Here is a 22,179-nt window from a genome sequence, read left to right on the forward strand (position 1 = left end):
ACAGAACCCGGGTTAGACCCAGTCTGAAACGGACCCGGGTTAGACCCGGTCTAAAAATGAACCTGGGTTGGACCCGGTCCGAAACAATCCTGGATCAGATCTGACTCATAATGGATCCGGATCAGACCCAGACCCAGAACCATCATGGGTCCGGGTCATATCCAAGAATAAATCGTAGACCCGATCCACCCAAAATGGGTTTGGATCGGGTCTGTCATCGAATCACCACGCCGGACCTGATCCGGTCCACTGTTAAAATGAAACAGAAACCTGATTTTTGTTTTCATTTTAACAGGAAAACCGAAAGGGTTTCTGCCCTTTTCGGTTCCACGACGACCCATCGACGACCTGCGTCACCCCACGGTGACTCCAATCCGGCAACACCCCCGGCTCCGATAGTTCCAGACGACGACGACTGCCGTTTTCAGATGCCCTAAAATCCCTCGGTGACCCACGTTGCCTGCTCATCGATGACTGACGTCGGTGTCTAGCCGGCGATGCTCATCACCTCAGGCGATGTATCTACGCTGACGACCATCGACAACCGGCGTTGTCCCACGACGACATCCGATTTCTCTTCTGTCTGATGGCTGAAGGAGCAGAGGAAAAAGGGAACGACTGGTGCAGCAGCGCCGACAAGGTCACCAGCGACCGATGGTCGATCCAGCCGACACATTGCCTCACGGCGATCGTCTGATCCGGCGACAGCCCCGACACCGGCTGATCCTGATGGAAGCCAGGCAGAGATAAAAGGGGGTTTTCGAACCCCATACGTCGGCCATCCGATGTTCTCAACCTCTACAACTTCTTCGGCATATGTCGACCATCCTACAACCCGACAGTGCAGGGGATCTTAGGTGACGGCTCCAGCGACGATCCTGGCAACTATAGATCCTCCCTGCAGCCTGACGGCCACAGGTATACAACAATCTGTTTTTTTTTAATGAGGTTCGCCTGAGCTAATCGCTGCCGGGAAATAGATGTCGCCCCTACGACGACAGTTGTCGATGAAGGTTGTCGCCCCACGACGGCAGTTTGCCGAAAAATTGATTTCCATCCTCTGTCGTAAACAGTGATGTTTGTGTCTGCCAGGATGTCACCCCACGATGACATTCTTTCGCAGAAGCCAGAATCCAGACAACGGGGTGAAACACCGAAAGGGCCTGCACGGCCACGTGCAGCGAAAATACGTGAAGTGGGCCCATAACCCAATGTTGGCGAATCCTGTAAAACAAACACTGATAGGAAACTTACCTGAATTCGCCATCGTGCGTGAAGGAAATTCGGCGTTCTCCTCAGCCGGTTGACGCCCACAATGAGCCCAGGCCTTAGGTCAACGGTGAGCAGAACCCTGTTCCGCTGTATCCGAATGCAGAACTGAATTTGGCAGGGTAAATGCTATGAATGTCTCATCATCCTCACAACCCCTAACCCCTTATGTAATGGGAGATTAGGCAGTTATGTGAATGTGGTTTTCTCCACATTCACGTAACTCCCACCCACTATCCCCATTACGTGGCCACTAACGTGACCCACTAATGGGTGTCAAACAGGGTCACACTTGTGGGTTGGACCCATAACCGATAATGTCCAACAAGTTATTGTTATGCACGACAGTGAGTAGTGAATAGAAATTTACTTTAAAAAATTTTAAATTTCACTCTAATGATGAAGATTACAATGAAAACAAGAATTACAAAGAACTTAAAACAACTCTCAAACTCACTCATCTCTTGTAAAGCTCACAAACACTTAACTTGATTTCTCTCAACTCTAAACCTCTCCAAAACACTTAAAAAACACAAGCTAGACGATTTTGGAGAGCTCACTTGGTTTGTATTTATAGAGGTTTTCCCACCAACTTAGACACATCTCTGGTAAAGCTCACCAACTTTCTATAGAAAAAAATCGTGGCTGCATGCGACACATCTCTCTCTCTCTCTCTCTCTCTCTCTCGAGTGGTTATCTAGCCAACCTATTTAAGCCAAAGCAGGTTATATGTTCCCCTCCCGAACAAGGCAGTTAGCTACATCTCATGCTCGGGGGTCCCAAAGAGCACCACGTATGTAAGCATGTGTGCCTCGTATCCCCATGTTTGTCAGCATTAATTAGCGTTGGAGTTTGATGCGATTGCAAAGACTTAAGTACCCTCTCCTCCATTGGTGAAAAAAAAAATGACGATTCTTGAAAATGAGTGGTTGTAAAGACTTAAGTGCCTCGAAGATGATTATTTAAGACCCAGTCTCTGCACTGCAGGATTATCTGAGAAAGAAATCTCCCCTGGAGGAGGCCATGAACATCAACCCTCTCACACTCTCTCTCCCTTCTATTTCTGCTTCTATGCACATCCAACAGAAGATCTTACATTGCTCCATCAAGCACCGGTTGACCTGCACATTGATTGTTGTGGAGCCTGATTCAGAGTTTTTACCCTTACAGGAGGAGGGTTTGAGGGTTCATCCCAGCGTGGGTAGCATCATTCAACTAAATGAGTTGTAGATCCTGATTCAGAGTTTTTACCCTTATAGGAGAGGGGTCTGGGGGCTCCTCCCAACGTGGGTAGCATCATTCAACTTGAAGAGTTATGGAGTCAGATTCAAAGTTTTTACCCTTACAGAAAAGGGGGGTCTGAGGGCTCCTCTCAGCATGGGTAGCATCATTCAACTTGATGAGTTGTGGAGTCTGATTCACAATTTTTACCCTTATAGGATGAGGGTTTGGGGGCTCCTCCCAATGTGGATAACATCGTTCAACTTGATTTGTTGTGGAGCCCGATTCAGAGTTTTTGCCCTTACAGGAGAAGGGTTTGGAAGCTCCTCCCGATGGTCATCCGACGAAACAAACCTGAGCCATCAAAAATGTCTGTTTGAACTTTTCATCGTCATCTTCTTCTTCTTCCTTCTCCGTAAAACACTGTAAAACCCTCTCTCTCTCTAGAGAAGAAATCAAGGGAGGCAAAGAGTTCCCCCTGGAGAAGGCCATGAACATCAACCATCTCACTCTCTCTCCCTTCTCTCTCTACTTATGTGCACATCCAACAAACGATCCAACATTTCTCCATCAAACACCGACTGACCTGCACACTAACTGTAGCATCGTTCAACTTGATGAGTTGTGGAGCCTGATTTAGAGTTTTTGCCCTTACAGGAGGGGGGTTTGGGGGCTCCTCTCAGCGTGGGTAGCATCATTCAACTTGAAGAGTTGTGGAGTCTGATTCAAAGTTTTTACCCATTTATATTTTAAGGCATTAGATCTCATGTTTGAACATCCACGCATGTGCAGTTTGCTTTCATCATGTTCAGTTGCTTTCTAGATTATACTTTGAATTCTGGGGCATTTTAGATCTATCAATTTGTATGTAACCAGAGCTTATTTTAATCTGAATTTTTACTGCAACTTCATGCATATGTCTTCATACTCTCCATCAAAAATAAGATCATTCTGAGTTTGTTTGACCCACTTTAAAAATCGAGATTCAAAACCTGTTATTTTGCACCGTCAGGATTTTAGCAGAATCAGGACCAACTTGCGGGATTGATTTCTCCCTAACCAGAGATGATCTTTCAGATCCGTAAAAAGAGTTGTTTTCTAAATTGAATCTAGTTTGTTCATACCAAATTTCAGCGATTTCTATGGTGTTTTCATACTATTTTTGAGTCGAAAACCATAACCCTGTCACCCTGTGTCATTTTAACAGCTCAGATTTTGATCCATTTTGTTTGAATTTTATTTCCCTAATGGGAGAACATTTGTCAATTCTGTAAAATGGGTTCTCTTCGTTTATGTGTCTAGTTCATCCCTGTAAATTTTCAGAATTTTTCATGGTCAATTATTATTTTATTTTGATTAAATACCAGAACCTTGTATCCAGATTTTATAAATGTTCTGATTTTGGCCCCCATATCATGACTGTTGTAGCACTTCTTCAACAAATCGTTATTTGATTGGCAATATTATTCAGCAAATTGTTGTTATGATTTTTTGGGTCTCTAATGAGTCCCTACTATGATTTGTAGTATTTTTGGGTCTCCAACGAGCCTCACAATGATTTATAGTGTTGTTCGGTCTTTTAACTATGATTTATAGTGCTTTGGGGTCTCCAACGAGCCCCACAGCGATTTGTAGTATTTTTCGGTCTTTTAACTATGATTTATAGTGTTTTCGGGTCTCTAACGAGACCCACAACGATTTATAGTGTTGCTGGACCTCGCTATAGCGATTTGTAGTGTTTCTCGCTAAACACTACAGCGATTTGTGATACAAATCGCTATCCGAATCAAGACCAACTTGTCAGGGTCATATCTCCCTAACCAGAGATTAGATTTCAAATCCATAAAAAGTGGTGTCTTCGTTATGAAGTCTAGTTTATTCTTGTAAATTTTCAGTGATTTCTATGGTCATTTGATACCCATTTGGATCTAAAACCAGACCCCTATCAGTCTGCCTTATTTGAGTGACATAGGTTTTTATTTCATTTTGTAAGAGTCATATCTCCCCAACGGAAGATCATTTTCCAAATCTGTAAAAAGGGTTTTCTTACTCTATATGTCTAGTTTATATTTGGAATGTTTTATAACTTTTTATGCTCATTTGATATTTCAAACCTGTTAAAAACAGAAGGGTTATAATTAACTTTCATCCACTCACTTAAAACGGAATAATAACATGTCTCGGTTTTTAACAGGTTTGAAATATCAAATTAGCATAAAAAGTTATAAAACTTTCCAGATATAAACTAGACACATAGAGTAAGAAAACCCTTTTTACGGATTTGGAAAATGATCTTTTGTTGGGGAGATATGACTCTTACAAAATGAAATAAAAACCTATGTCACTCAAATAAGGCAGACTGATAAGGGTATGATTTTAGATCCAAATGGGGTAACAAATGACCATAGAAATCATTGAAAATTTACAAGAATAAACTAGACTTCATAACGAAGACACCACTTTTTACGGATTTGAAATCCGATCTCTGGTTAGGGAGATATGGCCCTGACAAGTTGGTCCTGATTCGGATAGCGATTTGTATCACAAATCGCTGTAGTGTTTAGCGAGAAACACTACAAATCGCTATAGCGAGGTTCAGCAACACTATAAATCGTTGTGGGTCTCGTTAGAGACCAGAAAACACTATAAATCATAGTTAAAAGACCGAAAAATACTACAAATCGCTGTGGGGCTCGTTGGAGACTCCAAAGCACTATAAATCATAGTTAAAAGACCGAACAACACTATAAATCATTGTGAGGCTCGTTGGAGACCCAAAAATACTACAAATCATAGTAGGGACTCATTAGAGACCCAAAAAAATCATAACAACAATTTTCTGAATAATATTGCCAATCAAATAACGATTTGTTGAAGAAGTGCTACAACAGTCATGATATGGGGGCCAAAATCAGAACATTTATAAAATCTGGATACAAGGTTCTGGTATTTAATCAAAATAAAATAATAATTGACCATGAAAAATTCTGAAAATTTACAAGGATAAACTAGACACATAAACGAAGAGAACCCATTTTACAGAATTGACAAATGTTCTCCCATTAGGGAAATAAAATTCAAACAAAATGGATCAAAATCTGAGCCGTTAAAATGACACAGGGTGACAGGGTTATGGTTTTCGACCCAAAAATGGTATGAAAACACCATAGAAATCGCTGAAATTTGGTATGAACAAACTAGATTCAATTTAGAAAACAATTTTTTTTACGGATCTGAAAGATCATCTCTGGTTAGGGAGAAATCACTCCCGCAAGTTCGTCCTGATTCTGCTAAAATCCTGACGGTGCAAAATAACAGGTTTTGAATCTCGATTTTTAAAGTGGGACAAACAAACTCAGAATGATCTTATTTTTGATGGAGAGTATGAAGACATATGCATGAAGTTGCAGTAAAAAATTCAGATTAAAATGAGCTCCGGTTACATACAAATCGATAGATTTAAAATGCACCAGAATTCAAAGTATAATCTAGAAAGCAACTGAACATGATGAAAGCAAACTGCATATGCGTGGATGTTCAAACATGAGATCTAATGCCTTAAAATATGAATGGGTAAAAACTTTGAATCAGACTCCACAACTCTTCAAGTTGAATGATGCTACCCACGCTGGGAGGAGCCCCCAAACCCCCCTCCTGCAAGGGCAAAAACTCTAAATCATGCTCCACAACTCATCAAGTTGAACGATGCTACAGTTAGTGTGCAGGTCAGTCGGTGTTTGATGGAGAAATGTTGGATCGTTTGTTGGATGTGCACAGAAGTAGAGAGAGAAGGGAGAGAGAGTGAGATGAGGTTTTACCCCTCTCTTATAAGGGTAAAAACTCTGAATCAGGATCTACAACTCATTTAGTTGAATGATGATACACACGCTGGGAGGAGCCCCCAAACCCTCCTCCTGTAAGGGTAAAAACTCTGAATCAGGCTCCACAAGAGTCAATGTGCAGGTCAGTCGGTGCTTGATGGAGCAATGTAGGATCTTCTGCTGGATGTGCACAGAAGCAGAAAGAGAAGGGAGTCAGAGGGTTGATGTTCATGGCCTCCTCCAAGGGAGATTTCTTTCTCGGATAATTCTGCAGTGCAAAGACTGGGTCTTAAATAATCATCTTTGGGGCACTTAAGTCTTTTCAAGAATCCTCCCTTGATTTCTTCTCTAGAGAGAGAGGGTTTTACAGTGTTTTACGGAGAAAGAAGAAGTCTTTGAAGAGTCAACATCATCTTCGACTTTCTGGATGGAGGACATGTTTGTCCTTTTTTTGAACTGTTTGTTTTTTCTTTTTTGAATGAATGGCATTTTTGTCATTTTCTCAAACCATCACTTTATGAGAAGAATAGCAAGAAAGGGTACTTAAGTCTTTGCAACAACACCAGAGTCCGATGCAAAGTTATGTCAACATACACGGGAATACGAGCCCCATGTGCTTGTATACGTGGTGCTCATTCAAAGCCCCGAACACAGACGTGGGATTCAGTGAATCATCGGGGGGGGGGAACATACACCACCCTCTCGGAAGCTGTATCCCACATATTGGATGGTAGCCCAACTGTTGAGGTTTTGACTCAACTATTGGATATTACCTTCACAGTTGGGGTGAGGGCCATATAATCAACAGTTATGGCACTGCAGTAAGACGAACTACCAAGAACTACTGGGACCCCGTATGATAGTTAGACGAATCAGAAACAGTTCTAACAAGAATCATAGAGTGAAACTAACCATAATAAATTAAAGATCCCGCAATCCTCTTGGAACCATTCAAAACCATGACCAGCCAATAAACCTCCAAACATGAATTGAATATTTACTTTGAGTGAAATATGGTTTTAGTTAATTCTTGGGGAAGACAACGTATAGAAGATTAAACATCAATTCAAGGTGCCCCATGAGATGAAGCCTAAGCTATATATAAACTAAAGAAAGCTAAAATACAAGTGTTAAATGCCTTTATACGGATTTTTTCAGCCAAACCTAGCCATTTTAGCTCAAAACAAATATGAATGTTTGGTTTGCCTTTATACGGATATATAAAGAATCCATTTTCTCATTTATCGTTGAAGAACCTCACCTACAGGTAGGCCGAATAAAGGTTCATCTATTACATAGTGGCCTTGTTAGCTAGAATGATCCCATTCACTCCCATGTGAAGACTCTTGAGACGAAAGATGCCGGAGCAGATGCAGTGTTGGAGGCAGAACACTCTTATGAGTGCTCTGCCCAACTAGAGGGAGCCAGCTGCCTCCTATTAAAGAGGGGGCCCAGTGTACTGCCCCTCTATCAAAAGGGCGAACACTGGCCCCGAACACGACGATTGCCCGGATCAAATCCCATTGCTTTTAAGATGTACCTCACTGCTGTCACTGTTCAGTCCCAGTCAGGCATGGGGTTGAGTACACTACCTGGGGTTTACTTCATATGTGTGTGGGTAGTGACTCGTGTTCCTTGGAAGCTTCCTTGTCAAAAAAGAAAAAAAAGAATGACCTCCCTCAAATCATGCCTCACTTTACCATACACCAGTCCATAAATCTTCAGTAGATTTTGGAAGAACGCCCATTCTCAAAAGAGGCGACTACTACATTCATCCACTTTGCAGCACAAGGTACAATATGATATGTAACAATCGCCACGACCCCTAGTGTAAGTGAACCCCGACTATTCAAAGCCAAAGGGAAGTAAAAGTTGGTATTCTTATCTTAATTTTTTTTGTTTTTTAGGAAGAATCTATATGACAAGACATAAAGAATCAATTCATATATTTTTATCAAGTAGGAAATCTTTTTAGAAAAGTACAAGCTGAATGTGCCACAATCACTTTGAAAGCAGACTGGATTCTGGTTGAATGATGCTTCAAAGGCATCCATGAATGATTACAATGATATAATGTAATACTGTAATGTACATGTTTCCCATCTTTTCTAAATAATTCTTGAAAATAATTAGTTTATTTTGTTGCATGTGATCATGAATTTATGTCAATATCAATGCCTCCATAATCTTGCCACCAGTTGGCAGCTGCCAAGCCTCATTAAACACAATGAAGTGATACTGTCACAAACTTGAGTGGAGGCCTACGCCTGTACTTGCTTTTCTTTTCAATGTATTTGTTCACACCATTTCTTAGGGGGAATAAAAAAAGTGATGACAAATTCCATGCATACAACTATGAAAGGGAATTCTCTTTTACTATGCAGGCATGAGACTAATAAAGATCACAAATTTTCATATAGGGAACCAGTCTATCATATTATCTCACAACGAGTAATTTGTTTCTTTATGTATTCGTATGCATTTTCCTTTTGTGACTGACATTAGGTCTCAAATATCTTGTTTGTGTTGAATTATTTACTTCATTTTGCTGTATATTCATTGAGTAGGCAAAAGTGTGGAGTAGTTCACAACAATTCCCCCAATACAACATGGTCAAGTGCAACATGCAAAGGCATCATTCAAGAATACTGCAACAGATGCTGTTCCTCTTAGTCATCAAACATTTGGTGGCTACAAGCCTGGACAGGTTAAAGAAGAATCAATATCTGAAGATGATGAAGTGATAGAAATTCCACCAACATGAAACACAAAGCTGCCTAGATATCAAGTGAGCATGTGAAAAGATCACGCTCAACATCAAGAACATGAATAGCATCAAAACAAGAAAGCATGTCACTCAATGATAAATCAAAATGACAACAAACAGTTGTGCTAATCTCAAACTCGAAAGACCATGTTTGGTACTGGGACTGCATAAAAGTGCTGGAGAAGATGAGTCTGGATGAAGAAGAAATGGAAAATGCAGCAACTGCCCTAAAAGAACCACTTAACCGAGTTGCATTCATGGCATTTCAGTACTGCATCAGTTCAGGTTGCATGGTTGTGCAAGGAGCTTGCTAAGCTGGCTTAAGAATAGGTTCGCAAGTCCTGTAGATGGGATTTGACATGATGATGACCATGGTTTAATGCATTGTTCATTGCATATTCAGCAACTCTTTTAAGGGATCTGCATTAAATTAGATGTAATTCGGTTTGATTTAGCAGTATGGATTGTAGTTTCACGTGGCTTTAATTTCTTTCCTATTGTTGGGAGTAGATGTTTGTCACTTACAAAGTAGACAGCGATTACAGAGCTTAATGTATAAATCCTAAGGATAAATACTGTATGGTCTTTTTTATTTTATTGTAAAAAAAATTATCTATTTCATATAGGAAGAATTAGGTGCATATGACAAAAAGCTGGGTGATGGGGAAAAAAGATCAGGTGTAATCACAGATATTGCACATTTCAAATGTGCTGCTGCACTTGAGCACCCACCATCTGCTGTTGGGCCACACAGCTGACAGTCTGTATGGGTAAGATGGAGGGTGCTCAAGTGCAGCAGCTCATGAAAAATGCGCAATGTGATTGCACCTGATCTAGCCTCGGTGACAAGTGATCACCCTACATTCACAAAGCAGAGGATCAGGTGCAATGTGATTGAACACTTTAAGTGTGCTGCTGCACCTGATCACCCACCATCCCATAGATGGCAAAGATGGTAGGTGATCAGGTGCAGCAGCACACTTAAAGTGTTCAATCACATTGCACCTGATCTCAATTCCACAAAGCTTGGAGTACGATCAAGCGAGCAGAAGAAAAACAGAGTGCTGAACAGAGAAAAGATCTGAGCAAGGTCGAAATTTCTGTGTGTATTCAGTAGTTCTGTCTTTTTTGGCAAGCTAAAAGAGATGCCAATGGATTGGATTTGGTTTAGTACTCGATCGAACACAAATCTGTTTAGTTAGTTTCGGTAAAGAAGGTTCTATCCGATTACTAATTGCAAAATTTGGAGCATATTGCAACTAGTTCAAGATTTAAAATTAAACCCGAAATGAACCCAAGCGAGATAAAGGCTTGAGATTAAAATGAAACCAGTAAATCCAAAATCTAGTTCCAAAATGTACTTGCCCTAGATCTAGATGCAGAAAGTGACTATTTTGTATAACTCAGCTCACAACTCAGTTTAATTTGGTTAAATGGAGCATGAAGCATGACCCATGTATAGACCTGGTTTAGGTTTATCTTTGAATTGAATTACCATCCAAATATGAACTTATATTTAGGTGCAATTTATGGTCCCAGCAAATTTTGGCCCTTGTCCTTCGGACATATGGAAACTAAATTTTGAACCCTATACTAAGCCCCACCCGTAGGCTCCACATATTCGAGATGATTTTATATGGAGAATTGAGACTAGTAGGCAAGGGATCACCATACTGATATTTGCAACACACACGAAATATTTGGGGACCCCACTATTTCTTTGGGGAAAATTTGCCTGAGTTTTTTTTTTTTTTCTTTCTAGGTGATAGGAAGACATGGATGGAGGTGATAAGAAAGGATATGAATGCTTTGAACCTCAACGAGGACATGGCATTGGATAGAAATGATTGGAGGAGAAGGATTCATGTGGAAGACCCATAATGATTTTCTTTTTTGGTTCATATGGCCGACCCCAATTGTTGTTTTGGGATGAAGTCGTAGTTGTTGTTGTAGGTGAAATAAAAGAACCAAGTCAAAAACTCCGTGGGTGCATGAAAACCTTCATGCCAAAACATGGATAACAAACTTATATGACCTTCAAGAGTTGTAAAAAAAACAGAAAGACTTGGAGTAATATGTTGAATGTAAGTGTGAAATTAGTAGGATTTCATATTTTTGTTTGTAGGCCTTTCAGTCCTTCACACAATATATAAAAGCAAAAGCAAGGGGGCAGCTATGACAACAAAAACTTTTTCCTTTATAACAATTTCTAAAATGACAGAATTCCACACTCGATTTTATTCATGAAAGTTAATTTAAATTTGTTATGCCCTTTTCGTTTTTTGATATTTAAGAAGGGGAAACCTCAGTTTAGGTCGTGGGGCCCGAAAATAATGAAGCCCTACCATATAGCCCAGCTCCAAGCAGTTAAAACCCCTCGCCCACTAGAGAGCTTGCCGGCAAGTTATGTACACTCCGGGTATTGAACTCTCGATGTTCTTTAGCTTTAATACCTTAAGCCGACCCACCTAACCAGGTATGCATAGTTTTTGTGGGCTTGTTCTGTAACTGTTGCTTACAACCTTAAAAATAGATACGCCTATTCAAAATGTGGTTAAGCAATCAAACAACAATTCATTAAGCACCAAATCCTATCATTGTTACTTTTCAAACGCTAGTGTAACTCTCTCTTTCTCTCTCAAGAAAAAAAATGAGATACCTGACTTTGGAGCCAGAGTCCGTTTTTTCCAATTTACAAGAAAAAAATGGGTTTATTTTTGGGTTATGAAAAATGAGATACCTGACTTTGGAATTTCAGATAAAAAATGAGACTATATGCAGAAATTTTCCTTTATTTTATGTAGAGGTTGACATGGGAATCGATCAGACGACGGTGGGGTCGCCCGCGTGGCCAGTTGGGGTGGTTGTCAAGGTGCTGAGATGAAGGCACCAGATCAAACCCTACTGACGCACGGGTGTGTCCATAGCTTTCAGAGGTGGGTCAAGTAAGGCAGGGTGGTGACGCACGGGTGGTCATGGGGCCCCACCCGGGGTTATCCTCACTTCGGCGAGTGTTCCCTTGTGTTATCAAAAGAAAAAAAAAAGACGTCAGTTTGGGTTGGAGAACAAGACCCTATTATCTATTATCTAGCTTTGGAAAAAGCCAATATGGGGGCGGAGTCCAGCCTTCTTTGAGTTCGTTCAACTGAGCTTACATTTCGTTTTGGGCATGGCCTATTTTGAAATAAACAAGCCCAAGCTGACCTTTAATGATCCGAGCCTGAACCAAGCAGAGTAACTAGGCTTGGTGCACGGCCCTAAGCTTGAGTCCTTAAAGAGGGCAGAATAAGACCTGGACCTATTGTAGATATTTAATTGGACCACTGAATCAGTTGTGGAGACCTTATTTGGGCCTAGCAATGGCCCCTTAGGGATCGGGTTCGATCCCAATATGGCCCGCCCAGAGTCCAGGTATTCAATGTCCAACCCTCTATTTTGACTTTGTTAAGCCTTGAAAGAGTGGACCATGATGAAGTTAACTGAGTACAAAGTAAGACACATCTGAGTCGCTTCGAGCAAGTTCGGACGTGGCAAAAAAAATATAATTAAATTTGGTATTAATTAAAAGAAACCAGATTTCATCCATTTTTTAGTGGATTCAACACCATAAAGACTCATTATAACTAGACCTGAAACTCTAAAACCTGAGTTTGACGGTATCCAAAGCCAGGCAGACTCATTAAAAAGTCGGGTGCCGGATCAAGCTACTTGACCCATATGTCCCACCCATTTACAACTCTAGATATCTTAACTAACAAGCTACTTGACCCATGTCCCACCCATTTACAACTCTAGGTATCTTAACTAACGAAGTCACTAGAATATGAGAAGTAAAAATATGGGCATTTTCAACACTTTTTTTGCAAATCCAACAATGTGGATGTGCTTGGCGTGGCGTGGTGAATTTGATAGGAATAAACCATTGGATGGTGTATTTTCGATAAAAAAATTATGATTTTTAAATGCTTGAATATTTATATGAAGATTATGAGCAATTGATTTTAAAACCTTAAAAAAATCTTGTTTATGCATCAAAATCAGTTGATTCAAGAGCAGGTTCTTACAAAACCAAGCATACAGAGCACATCCGTATGGTTAGATTCAATAGAAAATAATAAAAAATCCATGAAAACCGCCATTCACACATTAGTTCTCATATTTCTAGTTTTCACATTCTAGTGAGTCCTGTTAAAACTTAAAATGCTCGCCCACAAGGACTCTGCCCATTTGGTAGGGGCAGCTTATGAATGTCATCAAGTTGATGGAACAGCACGAGTTCTAAACTCATGGGAAGGTGTCTCTTGTCATAAGATTGAAGCTGAGTGCACTAGGGACCTCAAGAATTTTACCAACCGGAGGCCTGCTAATGTGCAGGTAGGTCCAATGAGTTATTCGAGTTAGAAGCATAGATCCCAAATATTGATGAATCATAGATCCAAAGTTAGTTTTGATTGTGATCCACTAAATTTTAATATAAAATATATATATAAATAATTTATTGGATATTATGAACTCTATCTATATTCGGACCTCGATCTGATTCTGCACATGCTAGGTCCGGTTGGACTCCGACTTAAACTCGATACTGATACCTCAAAGTGAAACAAGATTGGACGCACCTGGGTACCAATTGATGTCTACTATCGTGGTAGGATGTAGGGAGTGTATATAGAAGAAGTTTTTGCACACTTATGTATAGGGATGTAAACTGTTCGGATTCAGATGGGATGCAGTCAATACCATAATCGACTAATCAGATGTTGGCTAAAAGGATCCGGATTTGGATGGTGAAAAGCTCATACCATACCTGCTTTTTCACAAGTAAATGAATCTGGATATCCATCAAATTCTGATATTTGTTAAATTTGGTAGGAAAAAATCAAAACCATACCCGCATTGGATTATGATTGGATATAGTTTTGGCTTACCAAATGCAATTAAGCGGACTCTTTAATTTGGTCGGGTGTTGGATAAAATCCGATCCATTGACATTCCGTTTATGTAGCAGATCCAAAGGTCCACATTTTCTGAAAATGGCCAAAATTCAAATATTCCATTCTTTGTGTTTTGGGATTGTCACCATCCATTAGTTAGGGATGAAGTTGACCCTTATTCCTTGGCCGTAACCTTGTCTTTAATCTTTCGGCATGACAGAAATATATATATATATATATATATATATATATATATATATATATATATATATATATATATATTACACTTAATAGTTCATATCTTATGTATATATTTTTTATTCATCCTTCTCCTTATATATATATGCATTATTATTTTTATATATTACATTTAAAATATATATTATACATAAAAACATATAGATTTTTATCTATATAAGCTCTCCCCAGCTGAGCCAAGCCGAACACCCTGTTCGACTTGTTTAAGCTAAACGAACCGAGTCATGAGCAGCTCGGTTCATTTACCCGTCCTAGGGATTAGTCTATTAATGGGGGCACTGATGAGAGAGAGAGAGAGAGAGAACTATGTATCTTTACAAAATATGCATGGTTGATGTAAACAAATCACTTGTATATAGAATTAATTGGATATTTATGTCATCTTACATGGATGTGGATGTGAACTGACCTCAAACTCCGAGCCATTTGCAGCCCTAGAGGCCGTATTGGTGCCAACAAGTTGGACTTCACCGAAGATGAGTGGGTCCAGACTTGGATCCAAGTTAAGGTACTGCTGATGTTTCCCAATTTGGGTCTGATATGACCCACCAATGGCAAAACCATACACGGAAGGATCAAACAAAGCAGACCCAGTAAAAAAATATATTTTTTATATTAAAATTTGCGGATATTGATGGCGACACAGGTTGGTTTGGGGTCCTATATGAAGTTTCATATATCATACCCGGATCTGTATTCTAATCAGACCTTATGAGTCCGACCCAAATATCTAAGACTTCTGAATCCTATGAGATCCGTTGCATTTCCAGATCATGTCACACACCACTCGTTGACACCCAAACGAGAGGCTAGACAAGTCTGGATCAGGTGCCATCCGCTGCACCTGATCAGCCTGTCAGAGTGGAGCCCAACAGCACATGGACGGTGATCAGGTGCAGCGGCACATTGCATTTGTGCAATATGATTGCACCTGATAAATCTACTGTATCCGGTTTGCATCAGCCCGACTCATCAAAACATGAACATGGTGGGTCCGGACAACTATTCGTGCACAAAAGAAACCAAGGAATGTGAGTCCGGATCGGGTGCAGTTACATGGCACAATATTTGTGCAATCGTCCTCCCTCAGCCCTTGGGCCCCACAATTGACAGGCCGGTCCCAACTCCCAAGGATGGAGGGTGATCAGGTGCTTAATGCACAAATATTTGTGCAATCATATTTGTGCCCTCAGCGATCGAAACCGTCCACTTGTATAAATATGAACGGACCAGAATCTAGTTTGTAGGACCGCGAGATTTAAATGAACACGCCGGTCACAGGGGTACGTAGGAAAGCGTGTAAGGACACCTCCTTTTTCTTACGCATCAGCATCGAAGGAACCCATTTTCCCGATTCTGTACTCGCTTTTTTATTTTTACATAAATATTATATATAAGTTACAGAGAGAAAGAATAGGGACTCTCTCTCTCTCTCTCATCTGCAGCAAGAAGATCGAGCAATAGGAGGGCAGGCAGCGGAGCAGCCATGAGGATTCGAAATAACGGGAACCCCATCGACATCTTGGCGACCACCGTCCACAGTGATCCTCCGTCTCACCTCTCGCTCGCGCGCGCCTGCTCGGTTGTGGTGGAGAGAGAGGGACGACAGCCACCGTGCGAGGTGAACAGGTCCCCATGGGATGTGACTCCCCTCGTCCTCGCCTTCTTCCATCACCAGGTCTCCCAAATTCACTTCTTTCTTTCCATTCTCTCTAGTTGATCATATACTTTCTCGATAGTGTGATCAGCAATGATAGATGCTTACGATCATAAGAACAACATGCTCATTTGTCATTTCCCTCCTTAATTATGGAAAGCTCCTCTCTATCGGAATGCTCTAGGTTAGCTTTTTTCATTCTAATTTTACCTACCGTTAGTCTTTTAGAGACCATTTTTATGTTTTGGTGTTTTCATGATGTGCCGTCGCTCCCACTTGTTATCATTTAGGGTTCCCTTATCCCATTATTGATGGTCCAGCATATAAAACCCTAGTTAGGGTTCACTAAATCTCTGACCGACTCTCTTGCTGATCTATATATCTCTTTCTCTCTTCCCTTCTAATGTATGGTTGTTGTTATTCCAAATGTTGATGATGGTGTTTGTCAAATTTGATTGGTGTTATTGTTTTGCTTGTGGAATATGGTTCTTGGTTTTGTTTCAGATGGAGAGCGTGTTTGAGGTGAGAGATGGGCATTGTGGATCCGACCCTCTATCGCAAAGGTGAGTAGAAAATTGCATCTATAAAGAGACCGTGGGAAACGATAGAATATTATGATCTATTGCTGGATGATAATAGAAGAGAATCTCAAATAAGTTGGGGAGTCTCGAGTTTTAGGGGTTAATTTCTTGAGTGGGACTGGCAAGAACTACAGAATCTCGCGTCTGATTTTTTAGAAAATCAATACTGAGTATGTGTGTTTGGGATCGATTTGCAGCGTTTCTTCGACCAGGCCTGCTGGAAATGACAATAGAAAAAGTGGGTTCTCTCTCCCTCTCCCTCCCTCTCAATTTTCTTTCACGATTCACTTTCCTATCCTTAGTATTAAAATTTGGATTTTAATCCATCAATCTCGCTGGTGGGATAGGGATGGGGAAGCAGCAAGGCAAGGGATCGAAAACCCTTTGCCTTAAGCCCGATCCTACGAATCAAGAGCTCCGGAACCCGAGAAAACGAATACCCAACAAAGGGAAAGGCTCGGCGGTGAAGGGTAGTAGTAGTAGGAGGAAGAGGGGAGTTGGGGGAAGCTGCAAGAGGGAGGACGGGAAGGGGTGGCGCTGCGGCAACGAGGTCAAGTTGGGCAACTCGCTCTGCGATCACCATCTCTCCCAGGTGAGGTCTTACTCCAAGAAGCCCTCCAGCGAATCTTGTGGCGCCGAGAAAGAAGCAGACGGAGAAGGGAGGAGAAAGAAGCCACCTTTATCGTCGTCGTTGGGCAGCGATTGCTACTATTATTACTACACAGGATTCAGACCGGCTTGGAGGGAGACGAAGAGGCAGAGCGTATCTGTAATAGCTGAAGATGATGGGAGTTGTGATGTTGATGATGATGATGATGATGATGATGGTGGTGGTGGTGGTGAAGATGGGATGAATGGTGAAGATGGTGAAGGTGGTAGGAAGAGGAATAGGGGGAGGAAGCGTGTGAAATGCAGATCATTGAAGTCCTTGTTGTGATCCCTCTTGTTTGTCTTTTCTTACTCGTTTGGTCTCTTTTGTTGTTTGATAACTTTTGTTCTTCTTCTTTTTCCTGTGGTTGTGTATTTCTGAGGATGATAAAAAAGAAGATTACTTAGGGTTTCTTGTTTCTCTGGTTCATGATTATATTTGCTTTTTTTTTCTAGTTGTATTTAGTTGTCTATTATTTACTGTGAGAAAATGATGGGATAGGAGGAAAGTGGAGATGGGGAATTCCTCCCCTACCTAGCAAGCAAATTGGGTGCCCTAATTCTGCAGATTGGGTGCCCAATGCCCGTCCTTTTGTATGAATAATAAAACGGGTCGTATATGGGTTGGATCATGATAGACCCAAACCCGAAAATGAATATAGGGGAAGCATTGGTATTGGAATCTGGATTTGAACTGGGTTCAATGTATTAGAGTTGAATTCGGGTCTGAATTTTGAATGATAATTACTGGATGCAGCAAAAGAAAAATGGATTCAAAACAAGGGTTTTACATATAAAAGAAAATGTAAATGGATCAGATTTGACTTAGATCCGGGTATGTATTTGACAGAAAATACTGATCTGAATCCAGACCTTAGCCAGAAAGTCGGATAATGTATGACCAAATGTGATCTCGGAACGCATCTGAATCATATTTTAAGATTCATGTCCAAAATAACATGTTGGATTTGGATCATCAGTCTGATGGGATCAGATCCATTTATTATCCTATTCGACAGTGGATCAAAAAATGGGTTCTGTTCTGTTTTTTTTTCCTTTTTTGAGACAAAATGGGTTATAATTGAGGCGATGTTTCTCTAATTCATTGTTTTGGACTGTTTATTATTTTACTCCCTATTTATGAATTATGATTCACGCATGCCGTTTATATGAAACATTCAATTTCTAAAATAATAGCTACTTTGAAAATAGTGCTGATATTAGCAAAACGTTTATCTAATAAAAAACTTTTTATTGTGGAATCAGACTGAAATCCGGACCCGGGTCTAAATGAGCCCACCATAAGAGAAACCATACCCGGATCCTATAAGGATTACATGAACCAGACCCAGTAAAATAATATTTTTTTATCTTTTTTACATTGAAAAGTTGCAGATCTTCATCGAGAACTCGGGTCAGGCCCGGGTTTGGTATAAAATTTTAAAAACCATACCTGGCTCCATGTATTAATCGGACCCTTAGGGTCCGACGTAGATTCTAATCTAGTCTTCTTATTTATCACCAAACCCTGACCCTATAGGGTTTGGTAAGGGTCGGGTCTGGGTCAAACCCGACCTGTTGACACACCTACACTTGTCCACCACTGAGCCCCAGGTCTGTTTCTATCAATCTGCAAGAAAACATGGGTCGGTTTTTGGGTTTCCCAAAATCATGATACCTGACTTGAAATTTCAGGTAAAGGATGGGACTATATGCAGTATTTTCTCTTTATTTTTAAGTAGATCTTGACATTGGGATGGATCAGTTCGGGTTGGAGAACAAGACCCGATCAAGCTTAATTTGGAAAAAGCAAACACGGGGCAAAGTCCACCCTTGTTTGAGTTTGTTTAAGTAACCGAGCTTACATCTATTCTGGAGCTTGTCCTAAGCAAGCCCAAGCTGAGCTTTAATCGTCCCAGCCTGAGCCAAGCAGAGTAACTTGGCTTGGTGCATGGCCCTAAGCTTGAGTCCTTAAAGAGGGCAGATTAAGACCGGGACCTATTGTAGATATTTGGACCACTGAATCTGTCCCAGAGACCGTATTTGGACCTAGCAGTGGTCCCTTTTGGATCGTGTTTGAGCTCAATATGGCCCATCAGAAGCTAGGTATTCAAAGTCCGTCCCCTTATTTTCACTTGTTAAGCCTTGAAAGAGTGGACCATGATGAAGTTAGCCGAGTCTAACCTAACACACATCTGAGTCGCTTCGAGCAGGTTCGGACCTGACATGATCCGGTAGAGCATGGACAGGCTCCATCAACCGAGTCAACATTTTGTCTCATACAAATCTATCCCAGTTCCAACCTGAGTTCAAATCAGAACGGACCATATCCGTTTAATGTACCTGGTCAGATTCATAACAAATGTGATATGTCTATTCAGATCTAGATAGGAATTTGGCAAACAAATATAATCGGATTTGGGAAAAAAAATCTCATTAATTAAGAAAAAAAAGGATTTTCATCGATCCATTTTTTAGCGGATCCAAGACCTAATATCTGAGTTTGACTGTATCCAAAGCCAGGCTCACTATTTAAAAGTCAGGTGCCGGGTCAAGCTACCTGACCCATGTCCGACGTTCAGGAATCTTCACGAGGGAACTGTTAAAAATTAAACCACTGGATTACAAGGACTCTGCTAATCTGGTAGGATCGTCTTATGAATGTCACCAAGCTGATGATGGGACAACACAGGTTGGAAACTGGAGGGTGTCTCTTCTCACAAGATTGAAGCTGGGGGAACTCCTTGGTAAGTAGAGGGACCTCAAGGGTTTTATGAACAAGAGGACTGCCAACATGCAACCCGACTTCCAGTTTATGCTGGCGATCAATCAAAACCATTGATTCAAATCAGATGAGCACGCTAATTATGCTATTTAGGCCTGTCAATGGGTCCTCCACAACCAAATCTTAATCCAGATTAAATTTGCCAAAAATGATGGTACTGTAAAAATGATGCATTTTTTAAAAACATCACAATTTGTCAAAATTTGTCCCATAATCAAAACCGCAAATAGCTAACTTTGTTAGAACCTTTTTACCCTCCTCATGTGCGAAAATCGTGAAGTTCGTTTCGCTTGTCGGGTATGGTAAACTCTTACTTAAAAGGAGGTCTGCATTTTTTTTTTGCGGACATCACAAAGTTCACACAATAATATTTATGAATATCCTTTTAAGCCCAAACCTCGAAACATCACAAATACCTAACTAAGTTCTTATATATATCCTCCTAATATGTGAAGTCCTTTCAAATATGTGAAGTTCCTCCCAAATATGTAAAATTATCTTTTAAATATGCAAAATTTCTCTCAAAAGATCTGTAGATACATAACAACCTGTGCAATTTTTTTGAATGCAAAGGTGCGCAACTTCGCATGCTTGTTGAATCATATATAAAGTCATTTTGTTCATTTTTGTTTGTTTCTGAAAAGAACCACAACCCTTTTCCCTCTAGAACCTTAAGCATTTTTTTTCCCTCTTGCGGCGAATCTCATAAATATTTTTTGTTGTATTCTAACGAGGTTGCAGTATCATCCTTTTCATAGACTTCCCGGTTAGGTCGAAAGCTGAGTTCTATATGAACAATATATATGCATATTGTTATATTTTATTTCGAACTTTTTTATTTTTTTTGTAGATATGATCATTTAATAACCCTATGCATATTTGTGTTTGGTTGTTGTTGTTGATGTTTTCTGTGCTTTTTGTATACATATATATATGCATGCATATTTGTGTTTTGTTTGTTTGTGTTGGTGTAATGTGGCTAAGGTTTACTATGCACAACCATTGAATATGGGTTAGAGGGTTAATGTAGGTAGTTTGTTTTCAGAATTGTTGTTATAGGTAGTTATGTTAATTGAATATATGAAGTGTATATGGATGGTCTTTTCTCACATGCTATTTTCATTAGATGAATGATATGTTGTGTGGTTGGTATAAATATTTAATGATAAACTCTTAAATGGTTAGAATACACAGACTTAGCATTGATCACCCTACTTGGAGATATATAATTCTCTAAAAACATTAGCTATAAGAAATTTATGGCTTTGATATCTTATAAATCGGATATGTAAAAAGTCAATGAACCTCCAATACAGTTTTTCTCCGAACCTAGATAGCCAACATATATAGATGGGATGATGATGTAAAATCGGTGTTATTTTCATGGTGACGTTTACTTAGTTACTCACAAAGCTAAAGAAGAAGTAAAAAATGTGCATTTATATAAGACATCATCTATCAAGCTCAATCCTTTGCCAATCATCAAACTGTCCCAAACAGTGAACGATATTGACATCCCAAATATTTAATTGAGGCATGCAGAGGACATACAGTTGTTCAAACCAATTAGGATATAGATGTTCGATGTGCAGGCAATAAAAAATGAACAATTAATGTATTACATGATCAAATGATTACTGCAAAGGACGTAGAACCACATGGCCAAACCAATGCCAGTGATCTTCATCATAGTAATTTAAACGACATCTAATTTTTCTAGACATATGATAAAGCTAGGTACAAGTTGTTGGGCGTTATAATTTATGATAGATGTAAAGTTTTTATTGTTAATATTAAATGTTGAAAATACATAAATGTTGAATGCATGGAAGTAAAGAAAGCAATAAATACAATGAATTTTGATTTAGTTTGTGCAACAAAGCAATCAATTAGTGGTAGCAGCTATCTAGTTGACAGTGGAGAATTAGATGATATCGATGATAATAACTATTTCATATCGCTGGGAGAAGAGGAAGACAATGATGATATGAGATGAATAACATTTGAAAAGTTAAACCCTTGGTATATTGTATAAACATTATAAACATTTGTTGGGCAATATAATTATTTTATGTTATTACACTATTAAGACATGGTTGAATAGGTTCTAGTTTGATGGATTCTCCTACATTAAAGATCAATTAAAAATTATTGAAGCAGAGACATCTCATTTGTATGATAACTTGTATAACAAACAACTTAATGATTATGAATAATTTCAATGGCTAACAACAAGCT

The 22,179-nt window shown here is 39.9% G+C and overlaps 1 protein-coding gene across 1 annotated transcript; it reads left to right on the plus strand.

Annotated features, from left to right (window-relative positions):
* Positions 1-15,696: 15,696 nt before the first annotated feature.
* LOC149813358 (uncharacterized) lies at positions 15,697-17,568 on the plus strand. Its single transcript, XM_089992182.1, has 4 exons — positions 15,697-15,948; positions 16,432-16,490; positions 16,706-16,746; positions 16,856-17,568. Exons 1-4 carry the CDS (start codon positions 15,757-15,759, stop codon positions 17,443-17,445), a joined length of 882 nt encoding a protein of 293 aa, XP_089848308.1. The 5' UTR covers positions 15,697-15,756; the 3' UTR covers positions 17,446-17,568.
* Positions 17,569-22,179: the final 4,611 nt, after the last annotated feature.

This window comes from Nuphar pumila, chromosome 16 (genome assembly GCF_984573655.1).
Source record: "Nuphar pumila chromosome 16, dmNupPumi1.hap1.1, whole genome shotgun sequence".
Taxonomy (NCBI): domain Eukaryota; kingdom Viridiplantae; phylum Streptophyta; class Magnoliopsida; order Nymphaeales; family Nymphaeaceae; genus Nuphar; species Nuphar pumila.